At 44.8% G+C, this 22,808-nt stretch overlaps 2 protein-coding genes and 1 long non-coding RNA gene across 7 annotated transcripts in view; 1 reads left to right on the top strand and 2 right to left on the bottom strand.

The window, feature by feature from the left end:
• LOC142814606 (uncharacterized) overlaps nucleotides 1-5,404 on the top strand; it is a 402,191-nt gene extending 396,787 nt beyond the window's left edge. For all 5 annotated transcript variants that reach the window (XR_012894969.1, XR_012894967.1, XR_012894968.1 and 2 more), the window contains one exon: nucleotides 5,261-5,404. This is a non-coding gene — a long non-coding RNA (uncharacterized LOC142814606). The remainder of the gene's footprint in view (nucleotides 1-5,260) is intronic.
• A 2,790-nt stretch (nucleotides 5,405-8,194) lies between these two features.
• Nucleotides 8,195-11,622, bottom strand: LOC142814604 (uncharacterized). Its single transcript, XM_075893644.1, has 5 exons — nucleotides 10,752-11,622; nucleotides 9,114-9,338; nucleotides 8,808-8,982; nucleotides 8,600-8,673; nucleotides 8,195-8,513 (listed from the first exon to the last, which is right to left on the bottom strand). Exons 1-5 carry the CDS (start codon nucleotides 10,857-10,859, stop codon nucleotides 8,244-8,246), a joined length of 852 nt encoding a protein of 283 aa, XP_075749759.1. The 5' UTR covers nucleotides 10,860-11,622; the 3' UTR covers nucleotides 8,195-8,243.
• On the bottom strand, nucleotides 11,612-19,955 carry LOC142814414 (uncharacterized). Its single transcript, XM_075893174.1, has 4 exons — nucleotides 15,037-19,955; nucleotides 12,084-12,193; nucleotides 11,776-12,006; nucleotides 11,612-11,708 (listed from the first exon to the last, which is right to left on the bottom strand). The coding sequence occupies exons 1-4, from the start codon at nucleotides 15,178-15,180 to the stop codon at nucleotides 11,612-11,614; spliced, it is 582 nt and encodes a 193-aa protein (XP_075749289.1). The 5' UTR covers nucleotides 15,181-19,955.
• Nucleotides 19,956-22,808: the final 2,853 nt, after the last annotated feature.

Genomic DNA, 22,808 nt, shown 5'->3' with positions numbered 1-22,808 from the left:
TCCACACAGACTGCTATAGGAACACCTCCGGTGGAACGTTCGCAAATCTTGCTCGGTGGAGTATTTGCTCCATATGTGCAGCGACGTACGTGTTTCGTCTTTTTTTGAAATCGGGGCTTGGCTCAGATTTGGGTGCACGTTAAAGAACCCCAGGTGGTCGAAATCTCCGGAACCCTCCCCTACGGCGTCTCTCATAATCATATGGTGGTTTTGGGGACGTTAAACCTCGCGTGTGTATACTATGTATATGCCTTCTGTGTCGGGGCGAGCAACTATATACATAAGGTGACGATTGCGTGGCCTTCGTGCCTGCTGTTGCGCAACGTCGCAATGCTTTTGGACCGAGGCGCCCGCCATCTGAACCGTGATCGTTCCCTGTATCGCGAAGGCGAGCGCGGAGGATCGTAGAGTGCGGCGTTCCCCGATGACCGCCCGAACACGCGCATCTTCCGCGGCAATAATGATAGCACACGGGTTTAAGCAGAACTGGAAAAAAAAACACGTCAGATATCACAAAGCATAAAACAGAGGCACCGAGAGAAAGCAGAGTATATAGTATATATCGAGCCGGTCACGGGATTTTCGACGGACCATTCACGCGCATGGGTCCGTATATAGCTTAGGCGGTGCATGCGGAGGAAGCGTGGGGCAGCTTCTTTTTTTTTTTTTTCTCTTTTTTTCAAGGTCGTGGAACCGTGGCCTGAGCGTACACGAATCGTTGGTCAGTGCTCTATGTTTAAGGCCGCGAATACAAGCAGCAGCCTTCACGCGGCGCACGCGGAATCACAGAAAGAGGACGGTGGTTGAGAGAGAGAGACGGGAGGCAGCCAGAGTAATCATATAGGAGCGAAAAGGCCGCTCGCACTAACGACTGCGGGGCACAAGGGCTCGGGCCGCGTGGAGGGGGGCGTTCCCGGAGACCCCGCGCGAAAAAACCCCACGCTCCCGATTTTTTTTTTTTTTTTTGACGTGACGCGCCGGCATTAAACGCCAATCCAGCATTACCCTCTTCCATCCAGAGCCTCCATGGTATGCTGGCAAGGTGTCGCGACTGTAACGACTTATTCATGCAAACCCCGAGCAAGCGACGTAAGAGACGCAAGTTGGCGCTCTGCGGTGGCGACGGCTCAACCGTCGATGCCCAGCAAACTAACGCGAAGGTGCACAGTAGCGGGGAAGACAACGTGAAATGTCGGCCATATGTCTTCCGATAGTAGTCGTCCGCGTTTATTTCAGTGCCTGATGCGTAGTTTGGACTGCTCAGGCATGGAAGTACGCAAGCTGAAAAAAAAAAATGTCTCCCATTAAACATTGGCCTGTACAGTGCTATGACACCTAAAATAACAAACGAGCAAAAAATGATTCGCGCGTTTCTAACCTGGGTAATGTAACCTCAAGGGACACCAACACATGGGTGACTGGATATTTTGAGTTTGGCTGCAGAGCCATTCATCTCCAATGTACTAATATAGGTTGATGGTGATGCTAATGACGACGAGGAAAATGCACCACGCTCACTGGAAAGACCAAATAAAATCGGTCTTCGCATAACTCATAAAATAGCGAAAACAAAGTATGGAGTGATCACGAAAGCAGTACAAGGTATATATATATATATATATATATATATATATATATATATATATATATATATATATATATATATATATATATATATATATATATATATATATATATATGTGTGTGTGTGTGTGTGTGTGTGTGTGTGTGTGTGTGTGTGTGTGTGTGTGTGTGTGTGTGTGTGTGTGTGTGTGTGTGTGTGTGTGTGAAATTACGGTAGTCTATCACACCATCTCCCTGTTTCCTTCATGTGCCCCTTTTATGGTATTGTTTATGTGTTTTCACATTAAACAGTATTCCTTTTGTAAAATTATCCGTAGACGTGAACAAGGGTTATGACGCAACCATTCGTTCAGGTGCGAGTGGACGCGTATCGTTGAATGGTCAATTCATCGTGCCGTGGTAAGACAGCAGTTATGCGATGCGCCACAACGTGCCGTTTGAATTTTTGAGGACCACGCTTCTCAACGGAACTTTATGAATGACTATTTTCGGTATACATGTGTTTGTGTGACTGTGCGTAATATTTGTGTTTATATGTGATCATTGCATATATCATATTCATTACCTAACACCTACGGAGTATCAAGCCAGGTGATAACCCAAGCCAAAATATCCGGAAACTTCGTTTAAGGTTGCTATATCTCTGTACCGGGGGCGGAATATTTTGGCAAATCTTTCGAGCCAATACATGTTGCCCGAGGAACACGAGCGTTGCGTGCAGGTTCCTCGTGGATCTCTTCAAGAACATGTTCGCAAGCATTCCCATGTATTTAGATTCCCGCAATGTCTGTTTTCAAGCACACGCAAGCACCCAAGCTCTGGTCACTGGTATAGTATTTCCTCATTCGCCCTCGTTCATTCTATGCCGTTGATTCAGATTCGCGTACAATATGGCATTACATGCGACGTTGTCGCGGCTTCCTCATGCAGAGTACTGTCTATACGCCCGAATCGCGCACATCCTTGTGTAGATACTATTAAGAAATTGATGCCAGCTCACATGTTCAAGTATGCCTGCGCAGTATTATATATAGGTTAATGCGGATAAAGAGGAAATAATTCCGAAAGCTTGCGAACGCGAATTGTGTGTGCTGTGGGGGAACAGATATCGACATTAAGCTGTATATTGTTTTTGTTTTTTCTGCTCTCTGCTGCAGGCATGACGCCGCACACTGTCTGGATAAATGCCAAGGCGGGAGCGTGTTGGGTGGGGCCTGCTAATTGGAAAAACCTGCAATAAAATGCGTCTATACGAAAATAGACATGCAAATCTTTTCTTCGTTCTTTATCTGCACTGCACAGTCCTTTGACGTATGAGTGGTCGTGCTCTTTTACATAGCTCAAGCACAATCGATCGATCAACCAATAAATCAATCATTAAGTCAATCAATGAAGCATACAAGCAAGAAACCAACCAATATAGAAACGGTTTTCCAAGGAAAAGCCACACATCGATAAGATGATCATTTATAAGGCCTAAATTTTTACAGCTATTGAAAAAAAAATTGAATAAATAATGAACACGCACGATACACACAAGAAACTTTCCTGGTGCATTAACGAAAGAATTGTGGGGCAATTGAGAACGAGGAAGAGAGATGAGAGAATACAGAAGAGCATGTCAGACAGGATATGACGCTCCATATCCTGTCTTCTCGTGGTTTTATTGCGAAAGCAATGATATTGACAGCCTCGGCTGCTTTTTGCCGTCGCCGCCGCCGTCATTCACCGCATATTTATACGTATCTACATATATGAAAACTCGAGAAAGAAAAAGAAAGACGCCTCCTCTCGGCGCCCAGCTCGTCGCGGTGCGCCGAAGCGCGCTTATCCCCCACGCGTACTTTGCCCCGCGAAAGGTAGGCAAAGTACAGGCAGCGTGTTTAAGATGCATGTACTTCAATGCTTCAGATGGCTAGCTTCAAAGTCCACTATGGAAGTCGCGGAAGTTGACGCAGGGTGCTAATTCGATCGGAATTCATAAATTAGCAACGACACACCGAATAAATTTCTAGAAAAGGCAGGGAGCGAAAAAAGTAAATGGATGACGAGAAGTGCTGCGTCAGGGCACGTGCGAGCCTGCGGCAAAATAAGTCCGCCAGCTAAGCGGACGAGAGAGCCCACGAAACACCGCCTGTCGCCGGGCTCTCACATTTTTATCTTCACGCTTTCCCGGCTGAACCCTCTGTCACCGCCCGTCTCATGCCGGCTCGCTTCTTCATTTACTCTCTCTCTCTTTCTCCCCTTCTTTCTCTCTCCGTGTGGATGGGAAAACATACAACGCAGAAAGTGTACGGTCGCCTTGCAATGGGCGACTGAAAGAAAGAAACGTTACGCGTATAAGGAGAGGATCAAACAAGAACCGGACCTCTGGGCCGAGGTACGACACCATAAATCATTCATGGTCTTCGAGCAAGAAAAGTCGAGCGGCATAGTTTCACCGTAGGAGTCTCCGCAGAACACCGAAGAGAGCTAGGCCGGAAAGGGTAGGAAGGGGAGGAGGGTGAAGTGGAGGAGAGAAGGCAGCTTCGTTGCCCCGCGGGGGCCTCATGGGGTTAGACCAGAATTTTCATTCCTCCGCATCGCTGGCAATCCGTCACCCACGTGCGGTCCTTTTCCCACCGCCAGGGCGGCGCAGCGCGCTGACTGAAGCCAACCTAAAGAAATAAAAAAAAGAGCGAGGAAGTTCATCAACTTCGCCATGCAAATTCCGTGCGTGCGCGCGTGAAAAAGCTGTGGACAGGCGCCCCTTAGTTTTCTGGAGGTGTTCAACAATTGGAAGTGCACTCTTAACACTCGCAAGGTGTATTAAGAGTGCAACTGTGCCAGCAGAAAGCGAAAGTGGACATTACATGACGGCGTGCCATGTATTCATAAAATTGGTTTGTGTGATCCTAACATCCATAGTATGCTTTCATATTGGAATGTGTAATCCAGCTCCTGTTGCTCTTACAACACAGCCGTGAAATGATTCAGGTGATATTTTTTTGAACTTGCTGTTTATTGACTTAATGGAACCCTCAACTCCCGTCAGTGTCTGCTTATTAAATTAGTTCTAAACCAATGCTAAAGCTGTTTCCATATAGCAAAAAAAAAAAACTCTGCTAGTGAAATGGATATGTTGCGGCGTATAATCACATTATTAACCAGAACATAAGGGCAAACAAATGCTCGTATACAATGGACCTACAATAGGGCACAAGTATCATAAGTATGCTACAAGAAGTATTGTGTCGCGTTGATTACTTTAACTGCAGACTGTTTTTTTTTTTGACGCGCACTCGTAAATAAACACTACAAAAACAACCAAAAAATACAAGAAACAACCCTTGTGAACGAAACGCTGAGTATAACAACGTTCATATATTGTGCTTCTTTCCATCGTTCACGGTATGTGTTGAGAAGCCTGTCAATCAGCGTTCGTGCAGTAATGACCTCTTAACTCGCTCCTCACGCAGTCGTCAAACCTCGAGGAATATGTAGGTGCGATCGTTAAAAGCTAGTCTTCTTTTCATGGATATTATAAATAATGACGTGGCGGAAACTCCGCAAGGGCTCCAGAGGCGAAACTCGTGAATACCAGTGTCAATAGAAGCAGTAAACTTTGCCTTACAGTATTACCTCACAGTGACGAGCGACCTCTTGCAAGATATCCATGTTTCCTTTCTGTTTGCAGGAACATGAACAATGAAAGAGTACCGCCCGGGTCAAAGCCGATGCACGGACCAAGAGAGTCCACTCCCACCTCGGCCCGGCTGCGAAGGATTAAAGGGTCCGCCGACCTGCAAAGTGAAATAAATGTTCTTATTTCCCTCTTCAAGTTTAATGAAACGGCAATTTCTTGACAACGTGGACCCGACGGTAAAGTGTCCTCCAGGCACATTCTGGCGGATCCTTTTACTTCACTGTTCCCCCTGAATACGCTGCTTTCCCGTTCACGTCCTGTGACCCATAAAGGGTGACAGTGAAGTATGGGACGTCCTTTCGCGAAACTGCTACGGCAGGCGGATTGGCGACGTTGACTGATGGTGCTCGACGGTGAATGAAGGCTCTGCGCTAAGTACTAGCCTCGCCAGATTTCTTGCCCAATCGAGCAAAGGTCCCGACGACAGGAGGCTCATCGCTATGAAAGCTTCACGGAGTTATATGTATGTGGTATATCTACATACTTCATAAAGCAACGGCAGCAACGCGTTCCACTTTCGCCACTAAGCTGCGGTGCAGGAGAAGAAAGGGATCGCTTGACGCGCAACATGCGTAAAGATGAAAGACGCCTCACGTTCTAAAGCTAGCGTCTTGTAGCCGGAGAGCTTAACTATGGAAGGGGTTCCTTATTTCGAAGTGCTCCTGAGACTTTGAATTCGTGAACAACAAGAAAAAAAAATAAACGTCTGACAGCGAACATTTTCGTTTTAATCAGAGGAGCAGGAAGCGCGTAATAACACGAGGAGAAAAGAAAACGATGTTAGTTAATGTTCCCTGGCTTGTTAGTGGTTACACACACGCACGCGCGCACACACATTCACGCAACACACACTTAAAGGCGGTTTTGTGGCCGGGACCTTTCTGTTTTGATAGATCAGCTACACCACTTTTGTGCGTATCATATTCACACGTCTGGCTTACGTACGAGCTTAGGGGCGCAGCATTGCAGTCACAAAGATGGACGTGACATGCACAGAACTTACACATGATCAGCTGCATAATATGTATCGACACGAAAGCTGCGTTCTCCACTTCTGCGCGGGACCTCCACCGACACGAAGCGCAAGCTGCAGGTATACCCTCCATTCACTGAACTCGGTTGCTTTTTCGTTTACAAGAAGATGAAGGGGGAGGGTGTGGGGGGAATACGTGTGGAAAGAAAAGACGAAAGAAGTGCTGATCATATCTACAGCCGGTAAGCTCACTGCCAAGGTCAGAGTTTGAACGGTACAGAAACCGGGGCGATCCATCATAAGCAGCATGCTGTCGACTGCGAGGCCGGCTTCGTTTCATCTGTCCCTCGCGAACCAACGCGAACCTCACTGCCTTTGGCCTCCAATACGGATTCAAGCGAGGCACGCCGGCCTTTGCCGCGACGCTAGTGGTCTGAATGCCACGGCCCGTTGCGGCCGGCAGCAGAGGTGTTCGTTCCCCGCCATTGCCGCGCTTCATCCATTGTGGGTCACGTTCGTTCCAGTCGTGGAGGAAGACCGCCGGCAGCGCGCCCACTGCTAGGAACATGCTCCGCCCTACACCGTACCTCTGCTGGCAGGCCCGCGGAGAGTGCTCCGAATTGCGATGCCAGTTGGCCGACATTCTGTGCACACGCGAGCCTGACACTAACCGACGTTGCTTTTGGTTTGGATCGTATAGTATAATGGAGAACGCGCGTCGCTAGTGATATGATTGCTACGTTCGTGCTTACTGGATGCGAAGTAGTGTATAGTCTGAAAGGAGGTCAGGTGGACAGTTTCTTGGCGTTGCCATCTGTATAAAGGAAACGCATAGTAATCGGATGCGTCTGGAAGCGTAGGTTTGTAAGCGACGTCTTCTATCGGCAGCTCGATTCAGAACGGGTTGGGAAACGATTATATTGTGGACAGGAGATTGGTACGAAGGTTCAGGCTATTGTCCTTCGATTTCGCATAGCTATATACTGGTAAGAGGGAAGAGGGACACCTCAGAAAGTGCACAGCAAGGTGATTCGAGCTGGCTGTTTAACTAGGTAGCAATTTTAAAGAACAGAATTTTAACAGCTACAGGCGGAAAGCTCTGACAAGACACGCGCCTTCAAACTGTCGGTACACTCTTAAAAAAAAAGTAGTGCTACTTGCTACTTTTGGGTAGTAACAGTTTGTCACATATGTTACAACCCTGTTAGTAACGGGAGTTAGTAACGGCAAGCGTAGTCACTGTTACTACTCTTGCCGTTCCTAGCAGCAGCTAGTAAAAGCAAGGGTAGGAATCCTTACTACCGTTGCTGTTACTAACAGCAGGTAGCAACAACAAGGGTAGTAACTGTTACTGGCCTTGCCATTACTACTTCCTGTTAGTAACGGCATATGTAGCAATAGTTACTACTACTCCCATTACTATAATATGGTTGTAACATATGTGACAAGCCGTTGCTACCCAAAAGTAGCAAGTTCCACTACCTTCTTCCAAAGTTACGAAGCTAATATGTTAGTAATCGATGCTACGTTCTTACTAGCTACGGCTGGTATGGAGGTACGACAGACTCTTCGAATACACAATTGTGTGCACACCAGGTTAGTTGAATTGATTATTCTGATGGCCATATTTTACCGAGAACATTGTAGCTGTAATGAATGCGACGAAAATGCGGGTATATATACCAATAATATAGATATGCACTATACATATAAAATCAGAATAATTGCCAATGTATTGCATCATGGTATTTAGCACTTTTTCTTGGAAAACACCTGGTTCTGTTCCACACTGCGAAATATATTATCATGAAAGACACTACGAACACACCTCCAAATTCACTGCTGAGTGTCAACGGCCGTATAAAACCACAGGTTTATGCGGCTGACATTGTCAGGAACAAAACAATGCATTGTTCCAAAAGCCAGGGAGCAATGAAATATGCCACACAGTGCATTTTTATATGAAAACATTTATTGATAACACACGTCTGTAGGCATAACTTAAGTTGCCTTTTCAAGCGATGATATTTGCCGTATGACTAGCGGCATCTGCTTTGCACTTGTCGGCAAGCCACAGAAATGTTCAAGTAGAGTGAATGTTTTTTTGTTGGCGCCACTGTACTTGACATCGAATATCCAGTATATTTCCATAAGCGCCGTCATACCTGCAATTACATCAAGCACCTCTACACTAAGCCCTTCAAAGCTCGCAACTATGTTTGTAGCTTCAGAGGCATTTTTGCCCTTCAGCGAAAGGGCAGGGTAGGTGTCCTGTAAAATGAGTAATACATAAAATCAGCATCACTGATGAAAAGTATACTAGCTGATATAAAAAAAGGTAAAGCAAATAAGCTCACCGGTCCCTGCAGAAATCGCGGCTGCTCCTTTAGGAGCATGGGCAGCAACTCGACAATGCCAACGGCAAAGCGATCTGTTGACGAAATATTTTTAGGCACATCAAACTTTCACATATAAGGGCATTGACAGTAATACTCCTATGAAAATGACTTATAAAAGTTTGGAAATTTGGGAAAACTGGAAAAGCTGGCAAGCTTCTACACGTACATTTCTTTTCGTCACCATCCAGTGCCTCGACTTCTTCTTCAATTGCTTTCACAGCTTCCTTCGCGCAACGACGACACTTCGCAAGCTCAAAACACCGGTCTCCATACCGGTTTATAAATTCCAGGACCTTTTTTTCTAAGTTAACGCCAGTGAGAGCAATGAACTCCTCATGAAGCTAGAACGACAAAAAAATTGTACCGAATCACCAACAAATTTGCAACTATCGATAACATAAAAAAACTCATTGTTAAGTTCTCTCACATACATTTCTGCAGCAGGATCAAAACCACAGCTGTTTCTGCTCACCATTTCAGCCTTTGCCAAAGCAGGGTATTTCAGCACCACATCTGCTGTTGATGGCCTCATTTCCTTCATCCACTTCTGTCTAGATGGTCTTGTCTGCTCCATAGAATCACCGAGTTTTTGCATGTCAGGAATAGGCCGCTTGATTTCTTTCACCATGTAGTCAATATGGCTATTAATTGTAGCCTCATCATGCTGAGAAGCGACATGTTGGGAGAGATCTACAATCTAATCAGCAAAAAAAAGATGGTACTGCACAGTGAAAGATCACGACAAATGACATGAAATAGGCAGACATGAAAACTCAACTTTTTGCTAGCTCAGTTGAAGAATGTTGGCATTTTTTTGAACTGGACATGTGTAGAGAACTCAATTACAGGGTTGACTTACGTAAGAGAACTGAAGCAGTGTGTACTGATACCATCTTGCTCTGCGAGTGTGTCATAAATTATGTTAATATCAAAGTTCTCACAATGATTCTCTCCAATGTCGACCACCTCGGCACTTCACCACTTCCAAATTTACACCTTGTGAACCAGCATATCGCAAATGTGTGTGTAAAACCAGTGAACCACGCCTCCTACCTATATCAGAAGGAGTCTGAAGAGGTAACACTGATTTTAAATATTGCCAACTGCGGTGTCGGTGTTAGAATACAAGAGTTGTTGCCTTTATATGTATGTCATATATGTAAAACTTTGACCAGATATTAGTTAGTAGTGCTTGTTCTTTCATATAAAAAGAAAGTTTGAAAACTTGAAATTTCGAACCTAATATGTATCTTGCCTCCCCCCCAAAAAAAAATGTTCACCTCTAAAAAGCTTCTGGAAAAACATTGGTTTATGTATAGTTACATGGTGTAGTCAACAAATAAAGAGCAATAAGGAGCTTTTCTAATGTAGAGGACAGACAGATATTGAAGCCAAGCATAGCATATGGGCATTGTTTATGGTGGCCACTGAAAGGGCATTAATTATCGCTGGTTGGAGCTTTCACATCACATGCTCACTGAGCTGCAGTAGTTTGATTTCACCTGTCCACTTATTTCAGTACTCATGCGAGTTTAATAGTTGAATCAAAGGATTGTCAGTCACTTTCAGTGATAAGTATGGTGCAAAATGTAGAACACAATATTTAAAGCTGGAATGATGCATGATGTCAATAACAAGCTGATACCGAGCAATAAATCTACTACTTGCTAACCAAGGAGCATGGAATCAGCCAAGTCGGGAACCTAGCTACAAAATGAAGAAAAGAATGAGGAATCGAGCAACATGCCCGCGGCACTTGCTGAAACGCCGAGTTTTAAACATACAGGGACACATAGAAGTTTGATAGAGCGTTACCATCTTGACTCAAATAATAGAGCCTTGCATGAAAACTGTGAAAGTTGTTGTTTTGTTCTCCATAGGAGATAAGATGATTTTTTTGTTTACCAAATTTATTTTGTCTTATTTTGCATTTACTATACTTTAACTGTCAATATGGCCCTGAAAACTTGCCTGGCTTCTTAATGTGTTGATATGAAGAGGTTATATCGTTAAAAACATGAATAATGTTTTACTTCAGTAGCTCACACATAAAATAAGAGTGACTTCATAGTTGAGTTCTATGTACCAGTCCATTTGACGTTTCACTTACCACATGGCAGTGCCGCTTAGTATTGGTGCTTTCTTCTAAGTCTTTGCGTTTTCCGTAAGCTGCTCTCGCTGCTTGAACAGCTGGAACTGTGCACAGAGACTTCCTCATATATGCGAATTTGTATTTCAAGGAGACTTTCCATGAGTCCTGGAAACAACAATTTTTTTTATTATTTCAAATTTCCGCACAGTGGACACTGTCCTCTTTGAACATGGTCACTTTTGAAGCAAATGATTCTTTGGGAACCTTGATACACTGCTTTTAACCTGCTATGGGGCAGAAGCAGATTCAGGTGACAATACCTGGCAAATTTAGCTGTTCCTAGTAATATCAGCATATCTGTTGTATTTTAGCTTTATCTGCTCATTCCAAACTCCGGTTCCTGCATTTTATGTATGTGCTGGAGCCATGCGGCATGGCGAAGATCGTGGCATTTCAGTCGCAGAACTGAGCTTGTGTGAGCCTCTATTCAAGCTGTGATTAGAAACTACATATACCATTAGTGGTAATATTCAATCCCCAGAAGCGATGCATTACATCTGTATTTATCCTCTTAAACCGGTGTTAAAGCTTATAACCAGGGCCAGTTTTTAACTTTATTAATGCATGATATGAATATATTGGCCATGGGCACCTAGTTGATGATTATTATCAAACCCTCAAGTTAATGTCTGCCATTATCAGAGTTCGATGAAACGACTCTAAGAACATGCATGGCAATTATTCAAATGTAATAAATATGGGGTTGAAACTTCTTGAATGCTCTCCAAGAACAAAATAACTTGAAGGGCACCTGCAGTCTAGCTCACCAACATGTATGACATCCCAATAAAGTTATAGGAATGCCATTGCTTTAGTGCTTACCCAGCCTGTGCCACTGTGCCAATAGTGTCCCTTAGCACTGGATATTCCAACACGAGAGATTTTGCAGCTGCTTCGTAGAGGCTTCCTGGATAGCTGTAAAAAAGAGCAACTTTAAAACCTGTACTGAATTAAACACATGCAAATACATGCCTATACTTACACTGTTATAGTCATGAGATGATTTGCAATCCACCCTACAATGCGGGATTTAGTGTGACTGGACACTTTTCCTGGTTGTGTCCTTTCAATCGCATCCTTAATATCTAAGGGCACAGGTGGTAGCCTATAATCATTTTCACAGCAGGCAAGCTGCTGACTAGGTGACTGCTCATTACTTTCAAGGGTCTTGGGCAGGCTACCTTCATGCACTGCTGTCACTTTGTCAGTTGTGCTGAAAACAGAGGCTAGTAAGTGATGCAGTTTTCCAAAAGCAATATTAAACTTGGCACCTGAAATTTAGGTACTGACCTGCAGCTCATTAAGAAGTTTTCACTGCACACAAGCCTGATTTTATCTTTCTCAGAGAAGACATGGCCAGCTGGTGGGTCCACAAATTCATCATGTCGGACGTTGTATACCTGAAAGAGATTCAGATGTGATGTTCAAATTCCCATAAAGTTACCTCAATAGGCACAGAACCTGAAGTAAGCAGACTACCAATGTTATATTCAATAGCACCCTAGAATCACTTTACTTGTCCTGTTTTTTTTTATTATTATCATGATGCCGTGTGTATTGTCGAGAAACCCTTAATGTATGTATTGTAAAGAGCATTGTAAATTACTCGTCTGGACATTCGGTATCAGTAAGTTCAGATTTGTGAAATAGTGACAATTAAACTTGTGAAATTTCACTGTTTCATAACATCAATTAGAAATAAACAAAAGCATTTAATGATTGCTGTACTAGCAGAAGATAATCACTGTGCTACAACGAAAAACCACACTCACAGTATCTGCTATCTATAAAATACTGTATACGCTAATGGCACAAGTCTTCATTCAATAGACCATGGAGCCTTATATTTTCGCACGTTGAAGGAATTATTAGGCTGCATTTCTTGCGTGCGCTAAGCTGAAGCAAATTTTTTAGCTCTGTTGTTATCTCTGTCGTCAAACTTTTCTTCTACAGTGTATCACAATTTAGAAATTAGAAATGGCTCTAGCCAAGTTCGTAGAGATCTCGACGTTTCGGAACCAATTCGGTATTTTCCTAAGGAGATGACTATATTGGTCATGGAAGCATCTCCCCGTCTTGTTTGACAATGGCCCCTGCTTTCTCTTTCTCTCGCGTATCGGAGGCTGTGAACGTATACAGAGGGAATTGTTCCTAACGACCGGTTCATGTTTACAGGTGTGTTCTGAATGTAACAGCATTTGAACAAGAGCCTCCTTCATAGATTCCTTTCTGTTTCAAGAACAGAAGCGATGTCGAAGTCGATCTTATGATCGTGCTTCTCATATTACTCTGCAAGAACGCTATGCTGCACTTCTATCTTCCAGACTGTTTCTGGGAAACACTTTCTCTGACCTATGTAGCTGGCTTTACCTGGCAGCTATCACCTTTACAAAAATGGCTAAAATTCAAACTGTGTTTCAACATCCAACACCACCGCTTGGCAACACCATAGTTTTTTGCAGAAGCGAAATCATGCGCTAATAAATACAGTGTTGATAGCCCATTAATGTTTCGAGTGCACACATTTCGGCAATGAAATAGCTAAATAGAGATAAAGGATCCGTCGCTATTCCATTGGTAATTTGAATACTCACACACCTAATAATTATTGATGATTTCACTACACAAAGCAACACAATATATCAAAGAATACAAAGCATTAAACACACCTAACGACACCTGCGAGACAGAAATGCCGACCGTGGGGCAAACGTACAGCATTGGTGAACAAGCATCCAGAACACAAGACTGCGCGCGCACGCACGCACGCACGCACGCACGCACACATACACACACGCACACGCACGCACGCGCACACACACGCACGCACACACACGCACGCACACACACACACACACACGCACGCACACACACGCACACACACACACACGCACACACACACACACACACACACACACACACACACACACACACACACACACACACACACACACACACACACACACACACACACACACACACACACACACACACACACACACACACACAACACTTTACGCTAGCTTTGAGAATTTTCAGTTTCTGACGAGCATACCTGGGAGCACAGCTGGCGGTCCCCCCGCCCCTCACCCTATTGTCAATTAAGACGTAGAAGGGGGTCGCCATGTTTGCCCCACTCATTGACACAATAGGGAGAGGGGTGCTGAGTTTCAGAAGGCAGCGCAAAGTCAGCCAGGGTAGTATGCAGATATCTTTTTCAGAGGGGAGGGCACGTTTCTGATCTATAGTGGGTACCGGGCAGGTAAACGTTCATTTTGTTCTGTGTAGGCAGAGCGAAAAAAAATTTCGGGGTGGGGGGAGAGAACGTGCCCGGCGTGCAACCTTCACCCAGCCCCCCTCTTCAGAGGGGAACCCTGCGCATGCCGATGCTAACAAGCAGCTTCTGCACCCACGCTATTTTCACTATGGAAGATACATGCAGTAACCACAGAAATTAGCCTATTCCATGTCCTTCGAAATTGATAATAAGTCTTTCTTGTAGTCCAATTTTATTGATTTCATGTTTTACGTGCGGTACAAAAGTCTTACTTTTTTTTGCTGATCTCCTTACATACCTAACCTCTTAACATCCTAGCTATGCCTTTATTCGTGAACAATCTCGCTCAATTTGAACACCAGGAAACGAACTCAGCGACGGCCACTCATCTTACCAACGCCGTGTCTTGGTGCATTGCCTGCTCGATAACTGGATGACCAAGCGCGCTGCCCCACTTTCCGCTAATGAAAGTTCGTGCGTGCCTCCGAGAGACAGATCGAGTGCGCATTTTTTTTTACCATTTTCACCTCTCATCCTCTACATCTGTCATTCCCACTTCCCCATCCTCGGTGCAGTGTTGTTGAGTTGACCTCCGAAGTGAGCCACAGTTACGAGGCCACACTTATTTCTTCACTTTTTTTTTAAAACCACCCCGATAGCCGATTCGCACCATTACATTATCGCAACACAACCACTGCGAATGCCAGCAAAGGGTGGTTGCGCGCCGCCGAAGCGGAGATTAAACCTGGTTTACATCTCCCATCAGCAACTCCGAGACCACGTGCACGCTTCGCGGGCCGACAGCTCCAGTGAGAGAGCAGGGCAAGAAAAGCCCCACGCTTCGAAAAGCGCGAGCGCATGCTTGGTAAAACTGTTGAAGCACGTGCTAACAACGGAATATAATCAGTACTGTTTGGGCCACTGTCACAATGCAATTCGATGCACTTCAGGATAGAGACAACATACCTCAATCCGGCATGCTTGCAAAGAATGGCCAAAGTCTGTCGTCTTCAAGGCTTCCAAAATGTCCGCCTCCGTCGGTCCACGAGCAGAAATAATCTTCTTGCGGCCTTGAAATGACACCAAATATTGGAATTCCGGCGGCTCCATGAATACACAAGCACGTGGGCGCGGGAGGAAAGCTGCTGACACGTTCACACTGCGACAACCTGCTCTTTGCCTGGCTAGCCACCCTAGCCTGGCTCAGCTTCCGTCGATGTGTGCGCCCCCTGCCGCGTTTCAGTAATCAGCGCCTCCTGAAGGTAACTATCACAACGACGCTGTCTGTTGTTAAAATTTTGAATCTTGAAGACCATTTGGCTCTGTGCAGCGGAAATTTGTCCTGTCTGAAACCTGTAGCTGGCATGCGAAGGTAATAAAGAACATTTTATTCATTATGCCGGTCCAGTTGGGGACAGCGAGTGAGTAGAAGGGCATGAAAAGAGAACAAGTTCTCCCCCCCCTTTTTTTTTCCTGGTCTCTTCTCTCGCTTTCTTATTCCCATTTCATCTCTCCACTCTAGTCTATTATCCCCCTTCCCCAGTGAACCACTGCTCAGGTGTCGCAGTTGGCGGCAAATATTTGCGGGGTTCACTTTTCCTTTCTTTTCCGATTCTGAAAACCACTGCCCCCCCCCCCCCCCTAACGTTCGACACTGTAACGCGCCACCACCTTCCATGTTTATATAGCTTACAATTATGCGCTTAACCAGATGGACATTGGTACAAATAAGTAAGACCACCACAAAGAAGCTAACTCAATTCAATTTGTGTGCATCGAGCGCACAAATTAATTAATTTATATTAATTCTCTGCTGCATGACTCGCTCGTGTAGGCAGATGCCACGTCCGTTTTAACGTGAATTTACGACGACAGAAGTCATGTGCAGCTACCACTTCGCTCAATACTAATTAAGCAGCGGTTGTGTTATTTCAGATAGTGTGATGCAGCTCCCCACGTGTTGTTTTGAAAGGTGTGAGACACAGTTTTCAAGGCCACTCGTAAAAACAAACTGCTTCAAGCATAATGTAGGCAAAGAATTCTGTTATCTCTCGGCCATTCGATGAGAACTTGAATATGTTCTCCGAGCACGTGAATGAAGTGCTAAGATTTCATTTATCGTGGCCATTGAGTTCGTGACAAAACAATCACCGGTGTCAACATCATTTATTCTACAAGCGATATTATGTCACTTCCGCACGGTCTCACTCCGAGAGAGACTCTAATGGAGTGATTGTGTTGCATGTAGGTAATATTCACTATCAAAACCTGTGTGAGAAATTTTTTTTGTTGCTTCAAGGTCTTGTTGTTCTGTTAGGAAAGATATACATACATTGGCTGAAGGAAAGAAGTGAAAACTGAACGGCTCGTTTTTCTTTGTTCGACAGAATATTAATGAGGACTAACAGACAATGATGCCAGAGATAGTATAGGGAATGTTATTCGTAGTTATTGCAATGTAAGTTTGACGAAATAAAAGTGGACGAAAAGGTAACTTACCGCAGTCAGGGACCGAACCTTCGACACGTGCGATGCTCTAGAGCAGAAGTTGGCACAGCGACGGGCCAAATGGAAGGGGGGGGGGGGGCTTTGCGAGCAAAGGGATAATGTAAAAAAACTGTAAAATCATGTTTATTTTAAGCACGCGTCATGAGGTTCCAATTAAACATTGGTTACTAAAAAAATTGCATTTTAGGCCAAAACTGCCTGGTCCTTTAAGTATACGAAGAAATAAGGTTAGAAGGAGAGGGGGGGGTGGACGTCCTGCCGGGGCCACATATATAGTAGTGCCTCGCGGGCCGCAGGTTGCGAACCCCTGCTCTGGAGCATCGCATGCGTTATTCGAAGGTCACAGGTTTGGTCCCTACCAGCGGACTGCTATCTTTCCATGCCATTTTCTTTCTTTACATGTACATTGCAATTACTTCTAATAACACCCTCTATATATTTCTTGGAGTCATTGTCTGTTAGTTCTAATTAAAATCATGTTAGTTGACAGAATAATGGGGCGGGTGGCTGCCTTTACAAAGCTCGTCGGAGATATGACCATATATAGTTTAGCTAGACCACTGCGACGCATTTAATCAGGATGGCCCCGGCATATCGTACAATTGAATGGTATCCAGAGGACCGCTGAATCACACTAAAGAGTTCAAACATATCGGGCGCGTATGTCTTCTCGATCTGCAGTTGTCCAATTAATGTTTTATTATTCTTCTTAGAAAGTATTCCCAACCTCCGCTTCTTAAGATGGCACACTGTCTGCCATATTAAACCAGTACACTGCAGCGTCGAATCGGCATGCATATTCCATCGGCATATTTCACTAGACCAAAAAAAGTGACACTTTTTGGTTGAGATCTCGGTTTGTGCTCCGAAACACGGAGCCCAGAGTGGTCTATAGCCACTCTAGACCACTCTAAGTTACTGTGACCATTGTGCCAATAGACAACTGAGGTGGGTGTACGTGGGGCAACCGGGTTGGTGTGTAAAAATGGCTGATTGTTCGAGTTGGTGTCGGTGTGTAAACATTCGGCTAAGCGAGCATCTTAATAATTCTTCTACAAACGGCTATTCACTCAAGTCTAAACACTGTGTAAAGTAGGTACCAATAACACGTGTCACCCACTTCTCGACAAAACAAACATTTGGTATCGCCGCCGGGATCGTTGCACTCGAGAGTCGTTCAAATTTTTACATCATCACCAGACGTGGACGCAAAAGCAAACCTTTGCTACCTTTTGATGATTGTGAGCTGGAATAAGCATGGTACGTGGGCGTAATCTCGGCACCACACAAGTTGGCTGGACGGTGTCCGTGGGTCAGCCACGTTGACAGAAATGCCTGGATGCCTGAAGAAGCACACCATACCTTATGTGAAATGCGTGACGGTTGCATAAATACCGCTGTCGTGTGGGAATACGTACGTAGGCCAAACAGGACGCTGTCTCAACGACCGACTCGGGAGCATCCTTTATCTCTAAAGAATAAAAGAAATGCGTATTTACCTGCGCATGGTATAGCCTGCAGATGTGATCCTCGGCTTCGCGAGGTCAAGATAATAGGCAGAAGCAACGAAACATTAGTGCGAGCTATTGGGGGCGTTTGACATTAAGAAAAGAGGCACAGCTTACATTATTGATACGACTATTTTACTTTACCAAAACGAGCTGCAGCTTTCTGACACGCGAATGTGACCAGTGTTTACCGATTTTGACGCACGCATTCGCAGAGATTTGTAATCTGGTGGCCTGTTCTTTCAAATAAACAAAGAAGTTTATCGCACGACCTTTCTGCTCCCTCCTACTTATTTACTAGAATCTGTGTTTTTTCCAAGTTTGCGGTATTATGTACCCTACTGACGTTAAATCAAATCGCCCAACAACAATTTATACTTAGTGTTGCATATTCAGAAATTTTTCAAAAATAGTTTCCTTCGCTTTACAAGTACGTTTCATAAATGTTACTTTACTGTTTCTGTCGCATACATTTCACACAAAAAATTCAACGGTAATGTTTGCTTATAACACCCTCATCACCTGTCGAGAACGACGGGTGATGAAATTGGTCCCCCGCATTGAATATGTTCCATATTTTTGATCCCATAAATTATGCAGTTTAAAAGAAAACTGGGTTCCTTTTCGGGCTGCTTGGTGCTATATACATAAAATATGAAATACTCAATCAAATGTGATACATCCTTTTCAGATTCCTGTCGATCTCACTTCAGTTCGGTTTATTACCTTATCTCCCGTGGAATCACCCGTTTAATTTCTATAACCATGGTTAGGAGACTAATTGCGGTTATGCTTGCTGTGCAGTCCTTTAATTAATGGACTTTACTTGAAACAGAGGGACGCCAATCAAAGTAAGGAGTAAACAAATGTTTTGTTTTGTTGTTCTTAGGTGCAATATCAAGACTAACAAAGAAAAACTAGCCCTTGAAATATCCACTTCTTTTCTTCTTTTTTTTTAGCTGCAAGAAAAAATTCCACGATTCGCGTACTTTTTCTTCCTGCCGTGGGGTCGTGCCTATTCTTCATGATGAGCGAAATTATATTGAGCGCACTCGATTAGCAGCGCACCTTAAGCCGGTTGAAGTTACTGGCTGTCTCCTTGCGAAAGGGGCATGCCCTTCCTGTACCGACGTGGGTGCCGCCCGCAGCCGACCAGCCGTCTTGAAAGACGTCAGCTCCTCAGGGGAATGTGTAAAAAGTTTGTTGACTGACTGACTGTCTTGGATAGGCCAGGATTTCGCGAAAACCTGTTTAAATAAGCTGCATCTTGTTCGACGACGCCGGCATTGTGAAAATAGATGCCGTGGTCCGCGAACGTACTCTTTGTCACTGGAACTTGGGGACATCGCTCTTATGTTGCCGTAGCTTCTCAGGAAGTTCAATACTTGCCCTACGAATGAAATGTCACAATAAGCACGTGCGTGGCATGAAGTAAACCAACCCATGCGCTTTCCCTACGGGCAGCCTGTATTTCGGGCACGATGAAGGGCAGGTCCAAGAAATCCACCTGCACAGTGTACTTCCACGAAAAGCATGTCCGTCCAGTTTAGCGTGGCTTTTTCAAATCTTGAACTTGTTTTGCAAATAAACAAACGCTCGCTAATTGCAACGTATATCGTTGCAAATTTGGCGAGTGTTTGTTTATTTGCAAGACACGTATGCCCCTCGCCAGACGGTGTTTCGTCGAATCCTTCACTAGATCTTGAACTTGATTTTGAAAGAAACCGTTTCTGCATCGACCAATATTCACGGCGCTGCTAGACACGTGTAGGAATGTGTACCCTCTCGCTACCCGCAGCTAAGACGGCACATGAATTCCCGTGTAAAGGCAACTACTCCTTATCCTTATTGTCAGTGAAAATATCTCACCCTTGCCACCCACCCCCCCCCCCCTTCCTCCACGACGCCCGCCTTCCAGGTGCAGTCTAGCCCGGCCGTGCAAAAACCCTCAAAGAATGCGGAGCTTCCACGTGTTGCCGGTTCATGTTTTTCGCCCTCCGCCGTCTTGTCAACTTTTTGGTCCTAAATGGTAAGCCATGCTGGCCCAGTTCGGCTGGTGAAAACTACGGATAGAACTGCAGTTACGTCTGCCATGTAGCTACCTGTAATCATGGTGAGCCGTCGGCGTACTTAGTCCAGAATACCGCCCAGCGGCTGTACGCAAATACTGCCGCGAGTGAACATGTTACACTCATGCCCAAGATGTGCGTTCTCGTCCACGAAGCTCTGCAAAGTCGTCTGGCACATAAGAGACCATCGCCACGACAATAGATTTTCTATCATGTGCGGTGTGGATGGGTGTGCGAAAACCTACAGTGAGTTCGAATCTTATCGAAGGCACATTTACCGTGTGCACAGACGATATATGGACATGGATGACGCAGAGGAAGCCGGTGTTGAACCAACAGTCCTCGAAGAACCACCGGTGCGTGCCACAACAAGCTGCGCTGCGCACGACACAGTGGGTGATCACAGTGAAATGTTTTCATCTGGTTGCTCGTCGAACATGATCAACACGGAATGCGATGCGGTCTCTGTTCCCACTGCTCGAGTGACCACAATCAACGACTTCGTGCTGAAAATAAAAAAACAGCTGTGCTTACTTTTTTTTCGTGTTGCAGAAGTGCACAAGCTACCGCACTCTACGGCAGAAAGTGTTTTCAATGACTTCAAGATTACCTTTCTCGACATAATTCGGACATTCGCTTCTGTCATTGAAAATAACATCGCGATGGAGTCGGCAGGAATCGAACTGCGCAAGTTACTCGCTGGTGAATTCTTAGAGGATATTTTTCAAGCAGCAAGTAGTAAATATAAGCGAGAGCAATTCGCCAAGCGTCACCTGCCCTACGTAAAGCCTGAAGTGCGTGATCTTGGTGCTGGTGAGACTTTTCAGTTTGTTCCTATAAGTGGTGTCATGCGAAATCTTATGTCCTCTGAGAACTTCCGCGACCACATAGAGCTAGATTTCTCAACAGGAGCGCCTTCACCAACGCTGCATAATTTTAGGGATGGCTGCATATACAAAGAAAAGTTGCATGCACTACTCGAGGATGGCGCGCAGTATACGCTTTTTTTTGTGTTGTACAGCGACGAAGTGGAGATAGTGAATCCGCTGGGGTCAAAGCGGGGTGTTCACAAAATCCTTGTCGTGTATTTCAGCGTGGTAAACATCCATGCCAAATACAGATCACAGCTCAGCTCTATCCATGTAGTTTTAGTTGCACCATATAGACTTGTCATCAAGCACGGAATCAATGTTATTTTGAAGCCAGTTGTAGATGACGTATCAGCTTTATGGATGACTGGTTTCACTCTGTGGAAGAACTCTGTTGCGGTAAAGGTGAGAGCGATTCTTGTTGCCTTTTCCGGTGATAACCTTTCAATGAATCGACTTGGCGGATTCACGTGTTCTTTCAGCCGTGGTCGTCCATGCAGATTTTGTACTTCACCAAACTCGGCGTTCAACACTGCCTTTCACGAGAGTGATGTTCAGGTTCGAAATCTGCCCTTGCACCAAAACCACGTTGCAAGTGCTAAAATAAATAGGCAGCTAGGCACAGCACTGTACGGCGTTAAAGATGAATCTCCACTCACAGATGTTGCCTATTTTGATGTGACAGTGCAACTGCCTCCGGACTTGATGCACGATGTGCTGGAGGGAGCCATTCCACATGTATTAAGGCACATTTTGCAAGGCCTGCTTCGTTCTGGAGTAATTAGGCACTCAGACCTTGATCGTATCCGCACATTCGTTTTTGGTGCTCACGACAAAAAGAACAAACCGGAAGAAGTCGTGAAATCCTTTCTTAATGGGCAAAGTGCATACAAGGGAACAGCTTCTCAAAAGTGGTGCCTATTCAGATTTTTTTCTCTTATGTTTGCAGATATTGTTCCTAAACAAAATGAGCACTGGGAAGTGTACCTACTTCTGAGAAGCATTGCAGATATAACATTTGCCGACAAGATTCCTCACGACCATTTGGCATATCTGCAAGATGAAATACGATTTTTTTTATCTTCATTTGCTGCTCTCTACCCTGGTGCAATAATACCCAAACTGCATTTCTTGATTCATTACCCTCGGCTCATCAGTGAACTTGGTCCACTAAAGCAATACTGGTGCATGCGATATGAAGCCAAACACCAGTACATGAAAACTATTGCACAGCGCAACCAAAACTTTCGAAATATATGCAAGTCTATCGCAGAAAGACACCAGTTGCTGCAGAGTTTCGAATTTTCCAACTTAGAAGTGGACCGTGGCATACAGACTAAAAGATCCAGGCAGCTGAAGCTAGAAGACTTGTGCTCATACATGCGCAAAGTTGTCTCTCCTGGCATTCCAGTGTGGGAAGTTGGTTCTGCCGAGGTGGAAAACTTGGTTTTCAAAAAGTTCGATGTAGTCATCCTAGAGAAGCAACAGCTGCCACTTTTTGGCCAAATAAGAAGGCTGTATATTTACTGCGGAAGCCTTTTCCTGCTTGTAGATGTGCTCATGACAGTCAGATTCGATCGTCACCGCTGGTCGTATGTTGTCGACAATACAGACGAGCAAAAACTTGTACAGCCCTTCAATCTTCCATCACCTCAAGTTCTTGACCTATATTTTGGTGCTGAGCTGATGCTACGGCCTGAAATTATGATTGTTGAATGATGTCCAAATTGTCATCTTAGACAGCTTTTTGTCACGGGCTGAATCTAAACTACTAGTAGCGTAGC

Source organism: Rhipicephalus microplus, chromosome 4 (assembly GCF_043290135.1).
Source record: "Rhipicephalus microplus isolate Deutch F79 chromosome 4, USDA_Rmic, whole genome shotgun sequence".
Classification (NCBI taxonomy): domain Eukaryota; kingdom Metazoa; phylum Arthropoda; class Arachnida; order Ixodida; family Ixodidae; genus Rhipicephalus; species Rhipicephalus microplus.
The sequence above is the reverse complement of the archived record's forward strand: the minus strand, read 5'-3'. Positions and strand labels throughout refer to the sequence as shown.